The 20,142-nt window shown below is 46.7% G+C and overlaps 1 protein-coding gene and 1 non-coding gene across 4 annotated transcripts in view; both read left to right on the top strand.

Annotated features, from left to right (window-relative positions):
• Positions 1-20,142, top strand: part of KIAA1549 (KIAA1549 ortholog) — a 132,842-nt gene that overhangs the window by 90,453 nt on the left and 22,247 nt on the right. For all 3 annotated transcript variants that reach the window (XR_010729452.1, XM_066262393.1, XM_066262394.1), the window contains exons 12-16: positions 394-509; positions 7,273-7,478; positions 13,276-13,499; positions 14,849-15,002; positions 19,774-20,091. Coding sequence is in view for 2 of the 3 variants with exons in the window: in XM_066262393.1 (XP_066118490.1) it covers positions 394-509; positions 7,273-7,478; positions 13,276-13,499; positions 14,849-15,002; positions 19,774-20,091 (1,018 nt within the window). In the remaining variant the exon portion in view is untranslated. The remainder of the gene's footprint in view (positions 1-393; positions 510-7,272; positions 7,479-13,275; positions 13,500-14,848; positions 15,003-19,773; positions 20,092-20,142) is intronic.
• Positions 16,285-16,393, top strand: LOC136327967 (U6 spliceosomal RNA). Its single transcript, XR_010730015.1, has one exon. It is a non-coding gene; the product is annotated as a U6 spliceosomal RNA (small nuclear RNA).

Raw genomic sequence — 20,142 nt, 5'->3', positions numbered from 1 at the left:
AACACCCCTGGGTTCCTAGAAATTCTGTAGTCCCTGGTCTCCCAGAGCCAGACCTAACTCCAGGTCTCCTGACCCAACCCATGCCAGACCCAGACCCCCAGGCCAGGGCCCTGGTAGCTGAGGGACTGGCCCCAAATCTAGTACCTTGTTCCCTAGGACTTGTTGCAATGCAGCCTGCTCAGCTGTTTCATAAGCTGTTACACTGCCTTCAGGTGGTAAACAAGTGCTGTTAATGTCCTTGAAGATGCCGTACTATGAGATAATTCTTTGGGTTGTCTGATTTCTACCAGTTTTGCCTGGAAGCTGGACTTCCACATCCAAATGAACGTGGCCACCCCCCTACACCCTCCACTTTTCTTTTTCCTAATCCTCACATCGGTTTTGTGTCCGCAGAGTTTCACCCTCCGATGCTGACTCCACCGTGAGTGACGAGTCCAGTGAGCGGGAAGCAGGAGATAAGACGCCGGGCACGGTGACTGACGGCAAGTCCCACAGAGTCCCACGGAGTGGTCTGTGACTCTTCTCGCTCTCTACATTGAAAGTCGTAGCTAAGTGATTCCAGGAGGATGGGGGTTCAAAACAAACAACAAAAAATCCGTGCAATGGAATCTTCGCTGTCCGTATGGAAAGTGTCTCGGCATTGGTGGCCAGTCTGGCGTGGAACTGGTGTCCGTGTTGAGACGGGGGTGGGCGGGGCGTGCTGGAGGTCGGGGCTTCACGGAGGTGTGCTTTGAGGTTAATAGCCACATTCCACTCCAGTTTTGAGTCCTAACAATGTTTCTCCGTGACGGACAAGAAAGAATTGAGCTAAAACCAGAGTCTCCAAACTCCAAGATTCAGTGACCTTCCTAGCGTCCCATTCAAGGATTCCACAGCTGTTGCTGCCAGCAAGCGCTGGCGTTTCTGTCGTGGGTCCAAGTGCCTCGTGTTTGGTCGTAGATCTTTCTTCTTGTGGGTAGTTCTGTGTGATCAGACGTGTCAGAACGTTTGTATTTGTAGTCAGGTGCTGTTGTGTCTTAAGCTGGGTGCAAAGTGAACTTCACTCCCATTCTGGACACAGTACCGTGAACCTCATTGCCCTGTAAAAGAAACGAAGCCCACAGGTCTTACTAGACTTGGGAGCATTTTCAGGCATGAGGACAACAAGGTAGCTGGGTTTGAGTTTAATCGATTCTGCTCAGCGAAAGCGCTGGGCATCGCTCTGATGTTTGCTGGTGTATCGTTGATGTCTCAGTAATGCAAAGAAAATTGGGGTGCCCTGGGGTATTATTTTTTAATAGTGATGTCTATCCTTATACTTTTCACCACAAATTTCTCTGTGTGAAAATGCAGTACAGTGCATCATACTGTGTGAATGCACAGATTCTGGATGGAAGCCAGGGGGGCCTGTCCTGTCACTGTCATGCTTGTAAGTAAGTCCCTTGGCCTTTGGGTCTCCTGTGGTCTACACTAGCTGATTTCTGAGAGCGCCCCCCCCCACCTCCTTCCAAGTGTTTTGTGTGGATGTTAAAGAAATATCCCCTTAGAATAAAGGGAAGAGTGTTTTTCTTTGGATCCGATATCCCACAATCTTAAAAATTACTTAGCACCATGGTAACAGGTGCACCTGTTTCAGAGAGAGAGGATTAAAATCTGATTTTGATCCTGGGAAAGAACGAATTGAATAACAAGATCAGTCTAGAGTTTCTAGATTTCTTTTGCTTCCCTGAGAAAATCTTGCTCTTAGTTCCTGCATTTAACTCTTTACTGAGAGGATTACAGCAGGTCTGCTCTGCACGGCTCACGAGACTCACCTGTTACTCTCAGAGTATGTTCAAAATCCTAGGAGTAAGCTTGTGGGCTTTGGGACCGAGAGGTGACAGGGAAAAAGGACACAAGTGGATTAGATGTTCCTGTGAGTATCAAAAGCTCAGGTATCGCTATTGTGATTTGAAGACACACTGGAATCCGTACATCATGTTCATGTTTTATATCAGGGGTAGTCAGCCTTTTTATTTTTATACCTACCACCCACTTTTGTGTCTCTGTTAGTAGTAAAATTTTCTAACCACCCACTGGTTCCACAGTAATGGTGATTTATAAAGTAGGGAAGTAACTTTACTTTATAAAATTTATAAAGCAGAGTTACAGCAAGTTAAAGCATATAATAATAATTACTTACCAAGTACTTTATGTCGGATTTTCGCTAAGTTTGGCAGAATAAATCTTTATAAAACAACTTACTATAGTTAAATCTATCTTTTTATTTATACTTTGGTTGCTCCGCTACTGCCCACCATGAAAGCTGGAACACCCACTAGTGGGCAGTAGGGGCCAGGTTGACTACCACTGTTTTAGAAGGATGGTTTTTTTCACTGCAAATATGAGCTCACTGTTAAAACTTTGTTTACTCGCTTAAAGCTATCATCTTGCCATTGCTGACGTTTTATTGCTTGCATAGAACCTCATTGAGTGCCCAACAAAGAGATTCTGAGAATTTATAATCGTAGCGTGTGCCTTATTTTGTAATTCCCTAATTTTCTGTTGTAAGTTACGATAACATACAACTTAACGGAGGCAGGCGGGTGATTGAGATCATACTGGGAACTTTGTCCATGTTGCCCTGGGACCAGCATTCCCTCTCACCACAGCACAAGTCACCTGGTATTTTCAGGACCTGCCTGGCATTGGAAGTGCAGAAAAAGGCAGTTGTTTCGGGTTTGATCCATTCAAGGTTGTGCTGTATTCCCTTCCCTGCTGACTCTTCTGAGATGACTTACTCAGATGTCAGTGTTCATAGGCATTGTACATTTCGAATAAGTCACATCGTTACCACGAGTTGTGATGAACAGAGTGAGGTTGGAGGAACATGCCTTCCCCAAGTGAAGGCTCTACAGAGCTGCCCCTGCTGGGGCGGACATGACGTGTCCTCTGTCTCCTCTGCGCCAGGAATGCTCCAGGAAGGTAAAGGCTGCAGAACGCTCACCATCGGCTGCATGTGTGCAAGGGGGTGATTTTTTTTTTTAAGTACTTAGAAATTTCATTCATACGAATGCCATAGGTTTCAAATTCTAGAATGTCACATTGGCATTGAGAATGTCAGTGTCACACAGGACACCTGCCTTTACATGTGCTAAAGAGTTTGCAAAGCAAATTAAACTTTTTTTTTTTTTTCCTGAAGCTGGAAAGGGGGAGAGACAGTCAGACAGACTCCCGCATGCGCCCGACCGGGATCCACCCGGCACACCCACTAGGGGGCGACGCTCTGCCTACCAGGGGGCGATGCTCTGCCCCTCTGGGGCGTCGCTCTGTTGTGACCAGAGCCACTCTAGCGCCTGAGGCAGAGGCCATAGAGCCATCCCCAGCGCCCGGGCCATCTTTGTTCCAATGGAGCCTTGGCTGCAGAAGGGGAAGAGAGAGACAGAGAGGAAGGAGAGGGGAGGGGTGGAGAAGCAGATGGGCGCTTCTCCTGTGTGCCCTGGCCTGGAATCGAACCTGGGACTTCTGCACGCCAGGCCGACGCTCTACCACTGAGCTAACCAGCCAGGGCCAAGCAAATTAAACTTTTTTTTTTTTTTGTATTTTTCCAAAGCTGGAAACGGGGAGAGACAGTCAGACAGACTCCCGCATGCGCCTGACCGGGATCCACCCAGCACACCCACCAGGGGCGACGCTCTGCCCACCAGGGGGCGATGCTCTGCCCCTACCGGGGCGTCGCTCTGCTGCGACCAGAGCCACTCTAGCGCCTGGGGCAGAGGCCAAGGAGCCATCCCCAGCGCCCGGGGCCATCTTTGCATCTTTGCTCCAGTGGAGCCTCAGCTGCAGGAGGGGAAGAGAGAGACAGAGGGGAAGGAGAGGGGGAGGGGTGGAGAAGCAGATGGGCGCTTCTCCTGTGTGCCCTGGCCGGGAATCGAACCCAGGACTTCTGCACGCCAGGCCGATGCTCTACCACTGAGCCAACCGGCCAGGGCCAAATTAAACTTTTAATATGATTGCAGGGTGATGGTTTTGACTCCATCTAACACTGAAGTTTTTCAGGTAATTATGGGGCATCTATTTATAAGATGGTTGGGATAGTAAATTATAATTCTTGTCTTTTCATGAAGGCAGATTCCCAGAGGTCTCTCTGAGGTGTGTGTGTGTATATTTTGTTGTCATTGTTGTTGTTGTTGTTGTTAAGTGAGAGGAGGGAAGGCAGAGAGATGCCTGCATGTGCCCTGGCCGGGATCTGCCCAGCAAGCCCTCGACTAGGGCAATGCTCTGCCCATCTGGGGCTGATGCTTGGCAACCAAGCTATTTTAGTGCCTGAGGTGAGGTGATGGAGCCATGCTCAGCACCCAGGGCCAACTTTGCTTGAACCATTAGAGCCATGGCTGCGGGGGGGGGGGTGACAGAGAGAGAAAGAGAGAGAGAGAGAAAGAAGTGAGAGGGGGAGGGTTGGAGGAGCAGATGGTCACTTCTCCTGTGTGCCCTGGCCAGGAATTGAACCCTGACTTCTACACGCGGGCCAATGCTTTACTGCTGAGCCAACTGGCCAGGGTCTCTGAGGCACAATTTTATAACCATAGTTGAGGTGGCTAGTCATTTATTTAGTCACTCCCAAGTGCCTGTGACAGCTCCCGGTGCTGGGATAGGGTGGAGGAGAGGCGCACCTGACCCCTGCCTCACAGTATATTAGCGCGTGACGGTATTTATCTGTAGGTGATGACATCATATTTCCTCACTGATGTTTCATTGCTTGTGCACTTCAGAAATTCAGATTGCCCTTTTCCCTGTCCCTCACTGACATTATCCTATACTGTTATTTCTATCATGATACATACTTTTGTTTTTATTGTCTTTAAAGAGAAAGGGGTTTTAACCTGAAGTCCCTACTTCCCTTAAGGCAGGATTCACACAGCACTGATCACTGTCTATTTGTTGTGTTTTCCATTGGCCATTATTGTACAGGTGGTCTTTTTTAAATGTGCAGTGTAATGCAAGTAATAAAAAAATACATAAATATATATAGCTGGAACATACACATACAAATACATCCATATATATGACGAATATGTACATGTACACATATATGACAAACATACCACTTACATATTATATGTGTATGACAAATAACAAACCCCATTCAGAAGGGCTGGGCTCTGGGCAGTTTGGAAGCGTGAGGGTTTTCTATACACACCCTCCTTCTCCCGTTGCTGTAGCTAAAGCGAGGATCTGTGACTGCAGTGGGCAAGAGGGAGGGGTGCGGATAGGAGCGAGTCACAGGTTTGCAGCTCAGTGGTGCCCGGGTGGGCAGACAACATGGGGCGGCGGGGGGGCTTTCTTCCTTTGCCCCCTTTGCGTCCCAGCCACGTGGAGCTCTCTGCCACCCTGGTCTTTTTACCATCCTGGAGGAAAGTGACCTCACCTTTAGGTATCAGTTACTTAGTAGGCTCTCCTTTTGACATTTGTTGTCACTTTATAAGTTTGGCTTAGGGAGGCCAGCCTATCTCGCGGGGCTAATGATCTCCTTTTGGGCCTGGTGCCTGCAATCTGAGAAGCTGCCACCAGACGCGTGCTGGTGCCTGGCCACTTGTGTGGCACAGACCGGGGAGTCCAGGATGCAGAAAGCGCTGTCTCCTTGCTTAGAGAGAGGGTGTTCACTCACAGAGTTACATATATCATTTCTGATCGGTTGGTGCAACAAATGAATGTAACACAAACAGAGGAAATATAAACACTTCACGTAGCATCGACGTGAGTTCCTTATATCACATATCAGCTGTTATTTCTTTTTTTTTCTTTTTCTTTTTTTTTCCCCAAAGCTGGAAACAGAGAGGCAGTCAGACTCCTGCATGCGCCCGACCGGGATCCACCTGGCATGCCCACCAGGGGGCGATGCTCTGCCCATCTGGGGTGTTGCTCTGTTGCAACCAGAGCCATTCTAGCGCCTGAGGCAGAGGCCATGGAGCCATTCTCAGCGCCCGGGCAAACTTTGCTCCAATGGAGCCTTGGCTGCGGGAGAGGAAGAGAGAGACAGAGAGGAAGGAGAAGGGGAGGGGTGGAGAAACAGATGGGCGCTTCTCCTGTGTGCCCTGGCCGGGAATCAAACCTGGGACTCCTGCACGCCAGGCCAACGCTCTACCACTGAGCCAACTGGCCAGGGCTCAGCTGTTATTTCTTAATGGCTTTGCTCAACTCCGCTGTTTTTTTACATTAAGCATAAACCTCCATAATTTTCAGTTACACTTGAGGTTTCAAACCTCAGGCTTTCTGTGTAAAAACAGTTTCTGTGTGCTCTCACTCCTTGGCCTGCGATCCACTTTAATTTAAAGCAATGTCCAGAGTGCCCAGGGGTGACTGTGGTAGATCAGAGGGATGTCATTGATCTTAGTGCGTCTAACTAGCTCTGTAGAGGTCATTTATCTATTCAGTCCTGCTTCCTCAACCTCTCTATCTTTGTTTGCCATCTTAAAATTAAAGTTCATTAGAATTATTTTACCTATAAAGGTTATACTCATCAGAGAAAATTCTTATTACAGAAAGTATAAGACATTGGAGAAAGTCACTTATTATACCAAGATTTAACCTGTTAACATTTTAAATTGGGTTTCTTTTTTCTATACATTTAAATTTTTTCTTCTTTTTTGTGGCTCTGATCACTCTAAAAAGTACATTGTGGTAAAATATACAGGCCATAAATTTACCCTGTTAATCATTTTAAAAAATTAATTTATTAAAATAAAGTTTCCCCCTTTTAACCATGTTTTAGTAATATCTTCATCTCTTTGTATAGTGGGAAGGAAGTCCCCGCAGATAGCAGCTTTTTCTTCTCATGCGTCTTCAACTTACTTTTCTTTCTGCATCCGGTCAGACAACCCAGGACTGTTCATTATTAATCAGCATACTCCCGCATGTCCACAGTCTCCTTGTCTTTAGTATAATTGCCTTGGCAACTAAATTTATACCATTCCAAGTGCGAGCGCCAGTTCAGAGCTGCCAGAAGTTCTGTAAGCCACTTGATGGAGCAACTTCAGGTCCTTTCTACCCGTGCAATTTGGGGCACAAAGTGGCATAATGATTTTTCATATCTTCTCTGATGACACTGGTAACTTTCAGTGAGGCTGAAGGAGATGATAGTGATCATGTAAGCTCAAATAGGCACATTTGAATTCTTGGCCATGGAGTAGGGATGTATTTTTGGTCGGGGTCCACCTGTGGCTTCTTTAAGGGTTAATCCGTACTTCTGATCTGTTGCTGTTTCTTTAGGGTGGACTTTATATATTTATTTCCTGGCTTTTCCTGCCGTTCCAGGGCCGCCTCTACCCAGTTCAGGGAATGAGCAGCACTCGTCCGCCTCCATCTTTGAGCACGTGGACAGGATCTCCCGCTCCTCGGAGGCCAGCCGGCGCGTCCCCAATAAGATCCAGCTGATCGCCATGCAGCCGATCCCTGCACCTCCGGTTCACCTCCCCGTCCTGGCCGACCGCGTGGCAGAGACCAACAAAATTAACAAAGAGGTATTTGCTTTTATGAAAAAGTACGAAACTACAAAAGCTCATACACCAGTTTGGTTAGTGCTTAAAAATGAGTCAAAGTTAAAAATGTCGAAAAAATTGCAAAAGGCATATGAGTTGCTGACGGGTCTTCTTAATTGTAAATTTAAAATGACAGTTGGTCTTCTGAATATCAGATACTGTTCAGGGACACTGTTAGGTGCATTGGCAGGTATGCAGAAGAGAGACCCGAGATGACTGTCCTTACAAGTCCTGTTTTGCCTTGTGGCTGTTTTTTTTTTTTGTTTTTTTAATTTTTATTTTATTTTATTTTATTTATTCATTTTTAGAGAAGAGAGAGAGAGACAGAGAGAGAGAGGAGAGAGAGACAGGGGAGGAGCTGGAAGCATCAACTCCCATATGTGCCTTGACCAGGCAAGCCCAGGGTTTCGAACCGGCGACCTCAGCATTTCCAGGTCGACGCTTTATCCACTGCGCCACCACAGGTCAGGCCTTGTGGCCGGTTTTGAGAACTTGAATTTCTATAAGAGTCCCATGGTTTATAGAACATAGTATCTCCCTGTGCCTAAACTGTGCAAACAATATGATTTATGCCAAACATCTGCTTTCCTTCTGAGATTTTGGAATTTTGGTACACGCCAGGCAGAGGGTGCTTGTGTGATGAGCCCCCGTTGAAAACCCTGGGCGTTGAGTCTCTGATGAGCTTCCCTGGTGCACAGTATTGCACACCTGTTGTCACAACTCACTGCTGGAGGAATTAGGCGCATTCTCTGTGACCCCGCCGGGAGAGGACTCTCGGAAACGTGCGACTGATGTCCAGACTGTGCTGTGTCATTTCCCTGTGCTGATTTTGCTTTGCTGGAATGAGTGGGGAAAAGGCTGCATCCTGTGAGTTCTCCTAGTGAGTCATTGAACCTGGGGTGGCCTTGGACCCGTAGTGGACTTTGTGATTCCTCCTAGATCCGCTCTGGCTCCCAGGATCTAGATAATTCCTAGCAGAACCCTGGAAGCGTGAGTTGGATCTGCTTTCCTCCTAAAATGTTGGGAACCAGAAGGCCAGGTCCAGTCACTGTTAACTTGAGAGGTTTGACCTGGGCTGGACAGTGAGTGGGGTGAATGTGATTTAGCATGCCCAAAAGGCAGTATCATGCCTGTCGGTTTCCTGTCTCTGAGAAACACCTGCTGCTGTCTGTGTCCTGCCAGGTTGAAGTAAGAAGAAATTGGTTACAGTTGAGCCCCCATCCCCCACTTTAAAGGGGACCTATAAAGTGGATCATCTCGTAGAAGCTTATCAAGCGTTCTTAAAGGTTCTCCTAGCCACGCCTCATTTGGCTCTTTGCCGAGGACGTGACCACAGAATGTGTGTTTTGGGGTCAGGATGGTGAGCACTGTCCCTTCTCATCAGTGCTCAGGAGACCAGGCCCTGCATGGCCCAGACCTGTCTCCATCAGTCTCATATTGCATATGCCCATATGCCTCTGTACCTCCTTTTTTTTTTTTTTGTGGGAGAGACAGAGAGAGTCAGAGAGAGGGACAGACAGGGACAGACAGACAGGAAGGGAGAGAGAGGAGAAGCATCAATTCTTTGTTGTGGCTCCTTAGTTGTTCATTGATTGCTTTCTCATATGTGCCTTGACCGTGGGCCTTCAGTAGACCGAATGACCCCTTGCTCGAGCCAGCGACTTTGGGTCCAAGCTGGTGAGCTTTGTTCAAGCCAGATGAGCCTGCGCTCAAGCTGGCGACCTCAGGGTCTTGAACCTGGGTCTTCCACATCCCAGTCCAACACTCTATCCACTGCGCCACCACCTGGTCAGGCTGTACCTCCTTTTTAAAAATGGAGTATTTGATGCATAGGTATGACTGTAGGTCCTATATATCAATCATAAAGCGTGATAATGAAGTCAAAACCCAACTCAAGAACTAGAGCAGTGTTTCCCAACCTTTTTTGTGCCATGCCCCACCTTAACCTTTCTAAAATTTTTATGTCCCCCCCATGTAACATACATAATTTTTAACATTAAAAATTGATTTGTTCACTTAATAAACATAAATGATAGGTTCTTGGAAGAAATCACTATGAAATTGATAACAAAACACAGTAAGTAAAATTTCAAAACATATAATGAAAAACAGAAATTTAAATTCCAAATAATTTTAATACAGATTTTTCTATATTAATTTATTATTTTAATTTAGTGTGATCCTTGCACTTGATGCTTACTGCACAGAGATTTTATATTAGGTTCCAATTTGGTTAGCTTTAGTCTCAAGTCTCCACGTTGTGTTATATCCAGCCGATTTCTTTTTTTTTACGAGTAAATCATTTACAGCACTAAATCCACATTCAGCTAAAAATGAAGATGGAAATGGTAGCAATAGTTTTCTTGCACATTTGGTTGAATTTGGGTATTTGATTTCTGTTTCCTCACAAAGCCATGCCATCACTCCTTTGATATTAAATAAAGCTTTAACTGACTCATCATTTTGCAATTCTGTGAGTTCTTCTTGACACTGCATATTTGATATGTCAGACAAATCCACTAACATTGGCTGCATCATCCATGTTGGGAAATCAATTTGATTTAAATCAGAAAATCTTTCTTTTAAATCAGCCGATAGAATATTCAAATGATTGACAATAACAAGTAAAGCGGTATCAGTTATTTCACATTTTTGGAGCCAGTGAAACTGTTTAAAGTTTTTGTTGTTAATATGTTTCTGACATAACTCAATATTGGTAATGAAACCAAATATATTTGCTTTTGCATCGACAAGAGTTTTATTTGTTCCTTGAAGTTGCTTATTTAATATATTTAGTTTTTCAAAGATATCGGCTAAATAACTCACAAATGCTTTACCATCTATTGTTAACAGATACTTCATTTCAGGTTTGTCACTTAAAAAATCACTAAGAGTATCAAACAGTTCCATAAATCTTTTCAAACAGTTTCCTTTAGATAGCCATCTTACTTCAGTATGAAGTAAAAGTCTCTCATGGTCTTCATTTTGTTCTTCACAAATAGCTTGAAAAGACGCTCAGATTTGGCACTAGCTTTAATAGCATGAACACACTTTATTACTGTATGTAATACTTCATTCAGAACAGGTGAGATGTTTTTAGCTACCAAGTTTTCCCTATGAATAACACAATGCACAAGAATCATTTCTGGATTCGCATCTTTCATCAATTTTAAGCAGCCATTTTTCTTGCCCATCATATTGGGAGCACCATCTGCAGCACAAGATGTTATATTTTTCATTGGTATATCATTGACATCTAAGTAGTTTTTTAGCTTATTATATATATCTTTGGAGGTAGTGGTGCTTTCTAATCTTTTACAGAACAACATTTCTTCAGCAAAATGTCCTTTATCAATATATCTTATGTAAGTTATCAATACTGCCTCACTGTCTCTCAAAGTTGATTCATCCATTTGCAAGGAGAATTTTCTTGTTTTCAGCTTTTCAATAAGTTGTTTTTCAATATCCTCACTCATTTCGTCTATTCTTCTGCTAACGGTATTGTCACTGAGTGGCATAGCTTTTACATCTTTGTCATCTTTTTCAAGAACCGTTTTAAGAAATGCTGATATTGACGGTTTTATTAAATTCTCTCCTATAGTGTGATTTTCTCCAGTTTTAGCAATGAATAAAGAAATTAGATAACTAGCCTCAAGAACACGATTATTAGTTGAAGTATGAGCAGTAAATAGAGACTTTAATGTTGTTCTTTTTTCAAAAATTTTCTTTAAAGTTTTAAAGTAACTCAAATCTGAATTAATATGAGCACTATGTTTCGCCTTCAAATGTACCTCAAAACGACCTCGTTTCATTGATTCGTTGGTCAAGCATTGCTGGCATAAAAGACAAAAAGGAACCCGCTCATCGTGAACAGCGGGTATGAACCCAAATTTTAAATATTCCTCAGAATATTGACGAGTTTTTTTCTTGCTTGCACCACTCATTTTACTATGGGCTATAAGAAATAAAAATAAGATCAATTAAAAACTAATATTAAAATATGTGTTAAAATATATTCAATGTGACATAGAGTAAAAACGTATACTAAAAATTCATATTTATTTAAATGTATGTAACACATTTACTACACTACCACTGCAAATCAAAAGGTATCTATATTTTTCCACTTGACAAAATTTTCTGGAAAGTTATGCTTCTAAAATTAAAATTGTCATGCATGCACTATTATAGCCCCAATAATATTTATAAAATATTAGTGCTTTCTAGCCCCGATGCAAGAAGTACTTAATAAAGAGTTTAATATTGATAAAAATAAAATCAAATACTTACCAATTATATCTATACTATATATATATGTATATTTATTAAATCACCGAGCTTTTACAACAGTTTTGACTGACACTTATTTCAAATTAACACCAACTGAATGATGTGAAACACTACAGAAGTTGCGATGGGCCAATTAGGTGAGAATAACTGCGTTGTTTAGCGAGTTTTTAAAACGTCCGGGTTTCCCCGCGGCAGATGGCACGCTCCGCGGTGAACCCAGGACAAAGTTTACTTGACGACGCCAATCACCCAGTTGATATTTTGGTCTCGTCAAATGAAATTATACTTAATAATTATTTACCACAATTATTTAAGAATTGCATTTTTTGTTAAATTTGGCACCTATATCTAGCATTGCATTTAAATGGCCCAGGGCGAAAGAGTTAAAGTCGTGTCGAGTCCATTTTCAAATTGCCCCCCTTAACTATCGAATTGCCCCCCTGTGGGGCGTGAGCCCCACGTTGGGAAACACCGAACTAGAGCCTCATCAATACTGTCACACTGACCTGTATTCTTTATACGGCTACATTGAGATGTTTTCTTAGCTGGAGCTTCTAGTGCGAATTCCTGTCTTGGTTCTCCTCTGAGGACCTCACATATTTCAAAGAACAGTTCGGTCCTGATAGAGCAATTGGAAGCTTTCTGAATACTCGTGCTGGTGAATCTCCAAAGAACCTCATGCAACTGCTGTCCGTCTCAGACAGTCTTGAGGAAACGTGTGGCTTTCGATCCACCGCAACACAGCCGGGCAGATTTCGTTTGATCTTGGCCTGCGTCCTGCCTGGTCCTCAGGGTCCCAGTGAGCCCGTCCTGGTTGGCACTGTACCACAGCACAGCAGACCCGTCCCTGCATCAGGTCGCCTCCTGGCCCCCAGGCATTCACAGACATCCCTGTTTCTGGCCCTCTGCATGGCAGTGCCGGCAGCTCACTCCCTTCCCGTCCCTAGACCCTGCGTGCTCTTCAAGACCTAGCTCGGGCCCCACAGAGCCAGAGGTGACATGGTCTGGTGGCATCTTCCCGTACATGTGAATCCCCTCTTTGGGGAGTGGGGTGGGGTGGGGCTCATGTCAGAGCACCTGTTTTGATGACGCTAGATAATGATCAGGAATTGGGGATTCTGAACATCTTGACTCTGTCTTCATTTAAAAGCCTCTGAAGTAGTGAGTATTGGGTTTGGGAAATATGTCTTCTTTCTCCAGGGCATATGATCCCTACTCCTCAGTGCCCCTTAGCATTGTCAAGGTTGTCACCGCCGACTGCCCAGCTGTAGGGTCTGATACCATGGCTTCCCTGTCACACGCACTGGGTAGGCGATGGCAGGTCCCCTTTGCCCCGTGTCACCCCCTTTGGGGCCTCGTGGTACCTAGTTCAGTGGACTAGGGGCGAGGTAGGAGGCAGGCAGGCCTCCCCGAAAGCTGCGGGAGCCTGGGTCCCAGGCCCCTCGGAGCCCATTCCTTTTGTCCGGTTCCTCCCATCTCCCCCCTTCAGATACAGACGGCACTGCGGCACAAGTCGGAGATCGAGCACCATCGGAACAAGATCCGGCTCCGGGCCAAGCGCCGCGGCCACTACGAGTTCCCGGTGGTGGACGACCTGTCGTCGGGCGACACGCGGGAGCGGCGCCGGGTGTACCGCCGGGCGCAGATGCAGATCGACAAGATCCTGGACCCCACGGCCAGTGTGCCCTCGGTGTTCATCGAGCCCAGGAAGAGGTGCGGCCCCGGGCCAGGGCTGCTGCCCCTGCGGTCATCAGGGCTGGGGTCGGACAGCCACCCACTTGGACGAGAACGTCTCTGAAAAGGAGCGAGAGGTTTATACACAGAAAGGCCGTGGGGTGGCTTTGATCCTGCGGGGTGGTCCCTTGTGTGCAGAAGGGCTGCTCTTCCGATCTCCGTGGCCTCAGGACGGTTTCCCGGGGTTAATGGCACCTGGCAGTCAGCATTCGGAAGTGGTGGTCACCCTTCCCTCCCCAGACCCGCCTTTCCCCAGCCTCCTGGGGTCTCCCATCTCCTCTCCGTCTGCTCATGCCAGTATCTTCACCTGCTGTGCTGGTCACTGGGTCCAAGTCGGGGGATAGCTCATTCCTTGTCCGATAGAGCCACCCTCAGAGTTGGTGTCTTACCTTCCCCTTTGCTTCTCAGAACGCCCCCAACACACACACACACACACACACACAAACAGATGCATTTTCTTACACACTGCTCTCTGTTGCATCTTTCTCTGCTCTACAGCTGTGCTGGTTCCATGTGCTACCTGTGCGCTTGTAACAGGTGGAGCCCACCTGTCCACCACATAGCCACATTGACAGACCTGCCACTTTGTTCGCCAATGGCCTCCTTGCCCCCAAACCTTCATCTGCATTTCCATTTCTGGTCCTTGGAGTGGTGATGCCCATGCCTCGCACCCTCCCCCCACACCCCCCACATCCCTCCCACATCCCCCTCCCCAGCATCCCTCCCCCCACATCCCTCCCACACACCCCTCCCCAGCATCCCTCCCCCCACATCCCTCCCACATACCCCTCCCCAGCATCCCTCCCCCCACATCCCTCCCACATACCCCTCCCCAGCATCCCTCCCCCCACATCCCTCCCACATACCCCTCCCCAGCATCCCTCCCCCCACATCCCTCCCACACACCCCTCCCCAGCATCCCTCCCCCCACATCCCTTCTCCCCCACCCCTCCCCTCACATCCCTCCCAGTCTGCAGACCCTCCTGCACTTTGAGGCCCATCTCAGGCCCCAGTTGGCCAGTGATGAAGCAGTAGCTCACCTTGCATGCCCTCTATTCCAAATGTCTGTATAAGGAGGTAAGAGAACGAGTATATAGTGCTTTGGAATGTTCTCTGTGGTTCCTTGTGCGGTCCGATGGTCGGCCCAGGTAGACAGCTTCCTCAGAGCACAGGCAGTGTCTCACATGTTGATTTTGTCCTGTGGGGTGTTGACCGCAGTGGCCAGCACGTATTTGATGCTCAGAAAACACTGAGTGTTCAGTTGATAAGCCCGTGGCAGGAAGGTTTATTTCCTAGGAAGGTAATCTCTTTTTTTCCCCCCTCGGCAGCTCGCGGATAAAACGTTCTCCTAAGCCACGCCGGAAACACCAGGTCAACGGCTGCCCCGGAGATGCCGAGAAGGACAGACTCATCACCACAGACAGTGACGGCACTTACAAGAGGCCCCCCGGCGTCCACAACTCTGCCTACATCGGCTGCCCAGTGCGTAATGCTGACCCTTCCTTCTGGAATCCGTGTTGGGTCCTCTTTGGGAGAGGAGAAGGGATGACAGTGACTGCTGCCGTGTGCGGGGCGGGTGCCCAGCGGCTGGGGGGGTTCCATGAAATCCGCTGGTGATCGATTAGGGAGGTGAGAGAAGGCAAAGCGGGGACTCTCTGGGATCGGATGAAAAGTAAAAGGAACAGGCACATCTTTCTTTGACACAGTTGGATACAGGGTAGCTAACCATCAACAATGAACATGGTAACAACAACAATAAGGGAATCTGTGGTCTCTGTTCTGGTGCCATGGTTGTGCTTTGATATTCCTGTTATCAGCTATGTTAACTTAGATGCAAACAAGACACCAGGCAAGTTCAGTTTAAGGACAACTGATCTTGGTTAGGGAAAAATGCCATCCTAGAACATGGCTACCTGTCATGAACTGCTTTTGGTTGGAGAGTTTTCATTTCAGACCATTCTATGTGGATCCTTGAGGTCTCTGAGTTTGTAAAGGCGCCGTGCGGGCCTCCCTGAGCCCGTCTGGTCTAGGACGTGGCCCCTTTCTCCTCCACAGGAGCATGTGTATTTCTAGTGTCCTTAAGATTGACTGTGCCCCTCGTCCCTGCTCCTGAGGACTGGAGTGATTCCAGGGAGTTGACAGGTCAACAAACGAGACTGCTTTGCTCTGGTCATTTCTGCAGGCCATGAATGAAGTCCTAAGGTCGTGAAATCAGAAATCTCGGTGTGCATGCTGCGTGTCACCACTCAGCCAGATAAGGAGAGGCAGGGACTCATCTTCATGGGCACTTTATTCAGATGGCCAGCGATCTGAGGAGACGGGAGTTATATACCCTAAAAAACTGTCTACCCCTTCTCATCCCGGCCACCTATTTTCTAAGGGGAGAAAAGGGTGGACAAGGGGTTTTGGAATTCAAGGGAAAATTGATAAGATAAAAGTTGTGTTCTAGAGATTTGTTAGTAATTCTTTACCCGTGGCATAGTCAGCAGGCCTTCTGTCCCTGGAGTACAAAGGCTTTGCTTGCAACCCTCTGGGGGCATAGTGGTGGATCACTTGCAGACCCCTGGGGCACAATGGTGGATTGCTCACAGATCTCGTTAATTTGGGTATTCCCCTTCCTGGAACAAAACTTTTACTTGCATTAACGACTAAGCCTATTGAGTATAACTAAAGCCATTATTACTCATGCCAAAATTTGAACTCTTGAGTTCTCTTATCAGTGGGGGAACCATCCTTGGCAGTGGTTACAATAGATGGTGTGCTTGTGCTCGCTTCGGCAGCACATATACTAAAATTGGAACGATACAGAGAAGATTAGCATGGCCCCTGCACAATAGATGGTGTGCTTGTGCTGCTCTTGTTAGATGGTTTGTTGTCCGGGTTTCTGTGGTGATTGGTTTGATCCTGGGGAGAGCTGTCCCCTTGGCTCCTCAGGAGAGTCATGCAGTGACACTAACAAATAGTGGAAGGGAACATATCCCTCCTCCCCGGTGTGGTCATTGTCATTTTATATATATATGTGTGTGTGTGTGTGTGTGTATATATGTATGTATGTATATGTATATATGTATATATATGTGTGTGTGTATATATATGTATATATGTATGTATATGTATATATGTGTATATGTATATATGTGTGTGTGTGTATATATATGTGTATATGTATGTATATGTATATATGTGTATATGTATGTATATGTATATATGTGTATATGTATATATGTGTGTGTGTATATATATATAGCCTGAGTGCCATCACCTAGTGCCACGAGAGTTTTGTAGAGGGACTAACCTGTCCTACCTCGGTCTCTCCATCTTGTCTTCATTCATGACCCTGATTAGGCCTCTTTCCTGGTGACCTGGACTATTCCTTTTCTCCTTGCCTTTTTTTTTTTTTTTTTAAGCAGAAAATGGTTCCTCCTTCAGCTGGGGGAAGGCAGCCCTTCCCTGGAGAACACCACCTCTGTCAGCCGCTTCCTCTCCAATGGCACCATTTTTTCAAAGATTTGTGAAAATGAACATTATCCTCAGATGAACAAATTATTGTACTGGGGCAAGAGGCATAAACCGAGGTGTCCTGGGCCAACCAGGGTGTGTGGTCACTCTCTTATAATACCCACAAAGCATTGCAAAACAGGCACCAGAATACATTGTCTCTGGTGACTAAAGGTAAGTAGGTTCATATCTAGACTTCTGAAGAATGATAGATGAACATGTGTCCATACAAAGGAAAGAAACTGACTGTAATAGACTTACTAGACTGTGGTTTGGGAGAACAGAATTCAAATTCCAACTTGGGGCTCCCCTGAGTACATACTCACTTTTGTAGGCAGATTGTTTTTCATTTTTTATTAAGTACCATCTATATGTGAAGCGCTGTGCTAGATGTAGAGACGCAGACAATGAAGACGAACTACCCTGGCCTGCAAGTTCTGATGGTCTAGCCCGGGAAAGGAGGAGGCAGGGAGAAGAGGGAAGAATGAGAGGCTCTCACACTGTGGCTGAGTGGCTCTGGGCGTCCTTGGCAGGATTCATGGGGCCAGCGGGACTCCAAGGGACCCTTCCTTCCCACCTTCAGCACATCTTTCTCTTGCCGTAAAAATGAGAGCTCCTCCAAAATTATGACCGCTAAGGGGTGACATTGGCCATGGCCATTGCTCCGGACAGGTGTATAAGACCTCCCCCTCAAATGGAACCTCAGTTTGGGCGTGGGGCTGTGTGTATGGCCACACTGCTACTTCCTTATGATACGGTGAGCTTGCCAGGTGCCGGAACCACTACCAGGAACTTCGCTCCCGTCTTGGGAGAGACCCTCTGACTTACCAGTAGTCTGTGGTCCCCGACATGCTTTTGCATTTCTCCATTAGGAACTGTTAGGCTGGTGGCACACCCCTAACCATAGGTTTCCCTACCTGTTTCTCAAGAAAAACCAATAATGGGGGAAGGGCTGGCCAATGGACCTTTTGCCCACCTCAAAAGAATCCCCCGCTGACCAGTGACCCTGGCAGGAGCTCCGCGAGGATGCTGCAGTATTGGAGAGACAGTCCGACAGGGCCTGGGGAGGAGGAGCGCACCTGCCCCCATCCGGGAGGGCGTCCGCAGCCTCACGCTCTGCCCAGAGAATCCAGACATTCGCGTTTTAATATGAAACTTTCAGATTTTAAAATAGTGGCTCAGTAGGTTTTGAAAACCGTTCTGTGGGCCAAGCAAAACGGGCCTGCGGGCCGCCGGTGGGTCTGCCAGTTTGCAGAATGATGTTCCCTCTGTTTGGAGTTAAGCAGCGTCTGCCCAGGAATAACCCCCAATCATCTGGTGGACCAACCTGGATTATTAGGAAGCATTTTCCAGACAGTTGGCTAAGAGTAAGGATGTGCCTGTGGTAACAAGTATTTCCTTGTGAGAGACTTGCTGACCCAGACAGATACAGGCAGGTCTTCCATGGTGCGGGGGAGGTCCAGCCATCTGGGCTAAACCATGGGCCAGCAGGACAAGCAAGGCACTCTGGATTAAAGACATCCACCCTTCCTCACAGGGCACGGGGTCACCTGCCTGTCCTGCAGAACCTCTTTCTTCAGTGTCAGCTGGAGTGACCGTGATTTGCATTTGGGCTTTCGGAGCTACTGAAACCTGAAAGGCCTCTTTCGCCATTGGGTTCTTGTTTTGTCCCCTACAAGTTACCCAAGTGCCTATGATGACAACGTTTTGCTCCAAAAGGCATTATTAGAAAATAAGATTAGCCTGACCTGTGGTGGCACAGTGGGATAAAGCGTCGACCTGGAAACGCTGAGGTCGCCGGTTCGAAACCCTGAGCTTGCCTGGTCAAGGCACATATGGGAGTTGATGCTTCCTGCTCCTCCCCCCTTCTCTCTCTCTCTCCTCTCTATAATGAATAAATAAAATTAAAAAAAAAAAGAAAATAAGATTAATAAGGAAAAACAAAAAACCCCACCCTGGCTGGATAGCTTGGTTGGTTAGTGCATCATTCCAAAGCACAGAGTTGCCAGTTCAATCCCTGGTCAGGGCACATACAGGAACAGATCAATGTTTCTGTCTCTCCATCTCCCTTCCTCTCTTACTAACATCAATTAATAAAAATAATAATAAAAAAATTGTTACTTGTACCCCTGCCTCTTAGACAGGGGGTATGGAAGATGATTACAACTTTCTTGATGACTCATGTTATCCAGGGAGACCTTCATTTTAAAGACAGTTTCCGAATAAATACTTACTATTTGCTGTTGTAACCAGTTGTCATAATAGGTATGAAAATTATTTATACACACAGTTGTAATATGGTGGTGACTTTGAACTCTTTTTGGAGGGGGTGTAGGGCTATTTTTTCCTATTGTTACGAGTCAATAGAGTGCTTTCATTTTTGATTTCTTTATCTATAGAAAATTGACCAGGTACTTTAGTGAGTAGAGTCTGAGACATCAGTTTTGGTTAGTCGAGGGCTTTTGATAAAAATGTAGACTCCCAGGTACTGAAATGGCTTTCAGATAGTTGCGTGAGTTTTGCCGGACGAATGAGCATTGAATGTTTTCATTCTTTTCCCCTTTATTCCTGATTCAGACTTTTTGCCCCCATGAGCGCTAACAGACTTTGCTCAGCTGTCCGCTTAAGCATCCTTACGGGGAAACCATTTTCTTGACATCAGTAAAAATTGTTCTGTTCCCTTTTGGCTCTCAATAGAGTTGTGTTTTCTGGCAGTGTCTGATGCTTCCTTTCTCTGCTGTTTCCTCCACTGTAGTCCGACCCTGACCTCCCGGCAGATGTGCAGACGCCGTCATCTGCAGAGCTGGGCCGGTACCCGGGCCTGCCCTTCCCGGGCCCGCAGTACGCCCTGCCCCAGCCGTCCATCGAGGAGGCGCGCCAGACCATGCACTCCCTCCTGGACGACGCCTTTGCCCTTGTGGCCCCCAGCAGCCAGACTGCCAACACGGTGGCCGCCGGCCCCGGGGTCCCAGCCGGCCTGCCCATGAATAGCACCCCTTCCCGGGAAGAGAGACGAGCCACCCAGTGGGGGTCCTTCTACAGCCCAGCCCAGACGGCCAACACCCCCTGCAGCGTAAGTATGGACCTTCTACAGTTCTGTAGCCTGGAGCTTTGTAGATTCTTC

This window comes from Saccopteryx bilineata, chromosome 2 (genome assembly GCF_036850765.1).
Source record: "Saccopteryx bilineata isolate mSacBil1 chromosome 2, mSacBil1_pri_phased_curated, whole genome shotgun sequence".
Lineage (NCBI taxonomy): Eukaryota > Metazoa > Chordata > Mammalia > Chiroptera > Emballonuridae > Saccopteryx > Saccopteryx bilineata.
Note: the sequence above shows the minus strand (reverse complement) of the source record. Positions and strands in the feature narration are given on the sequence as shown.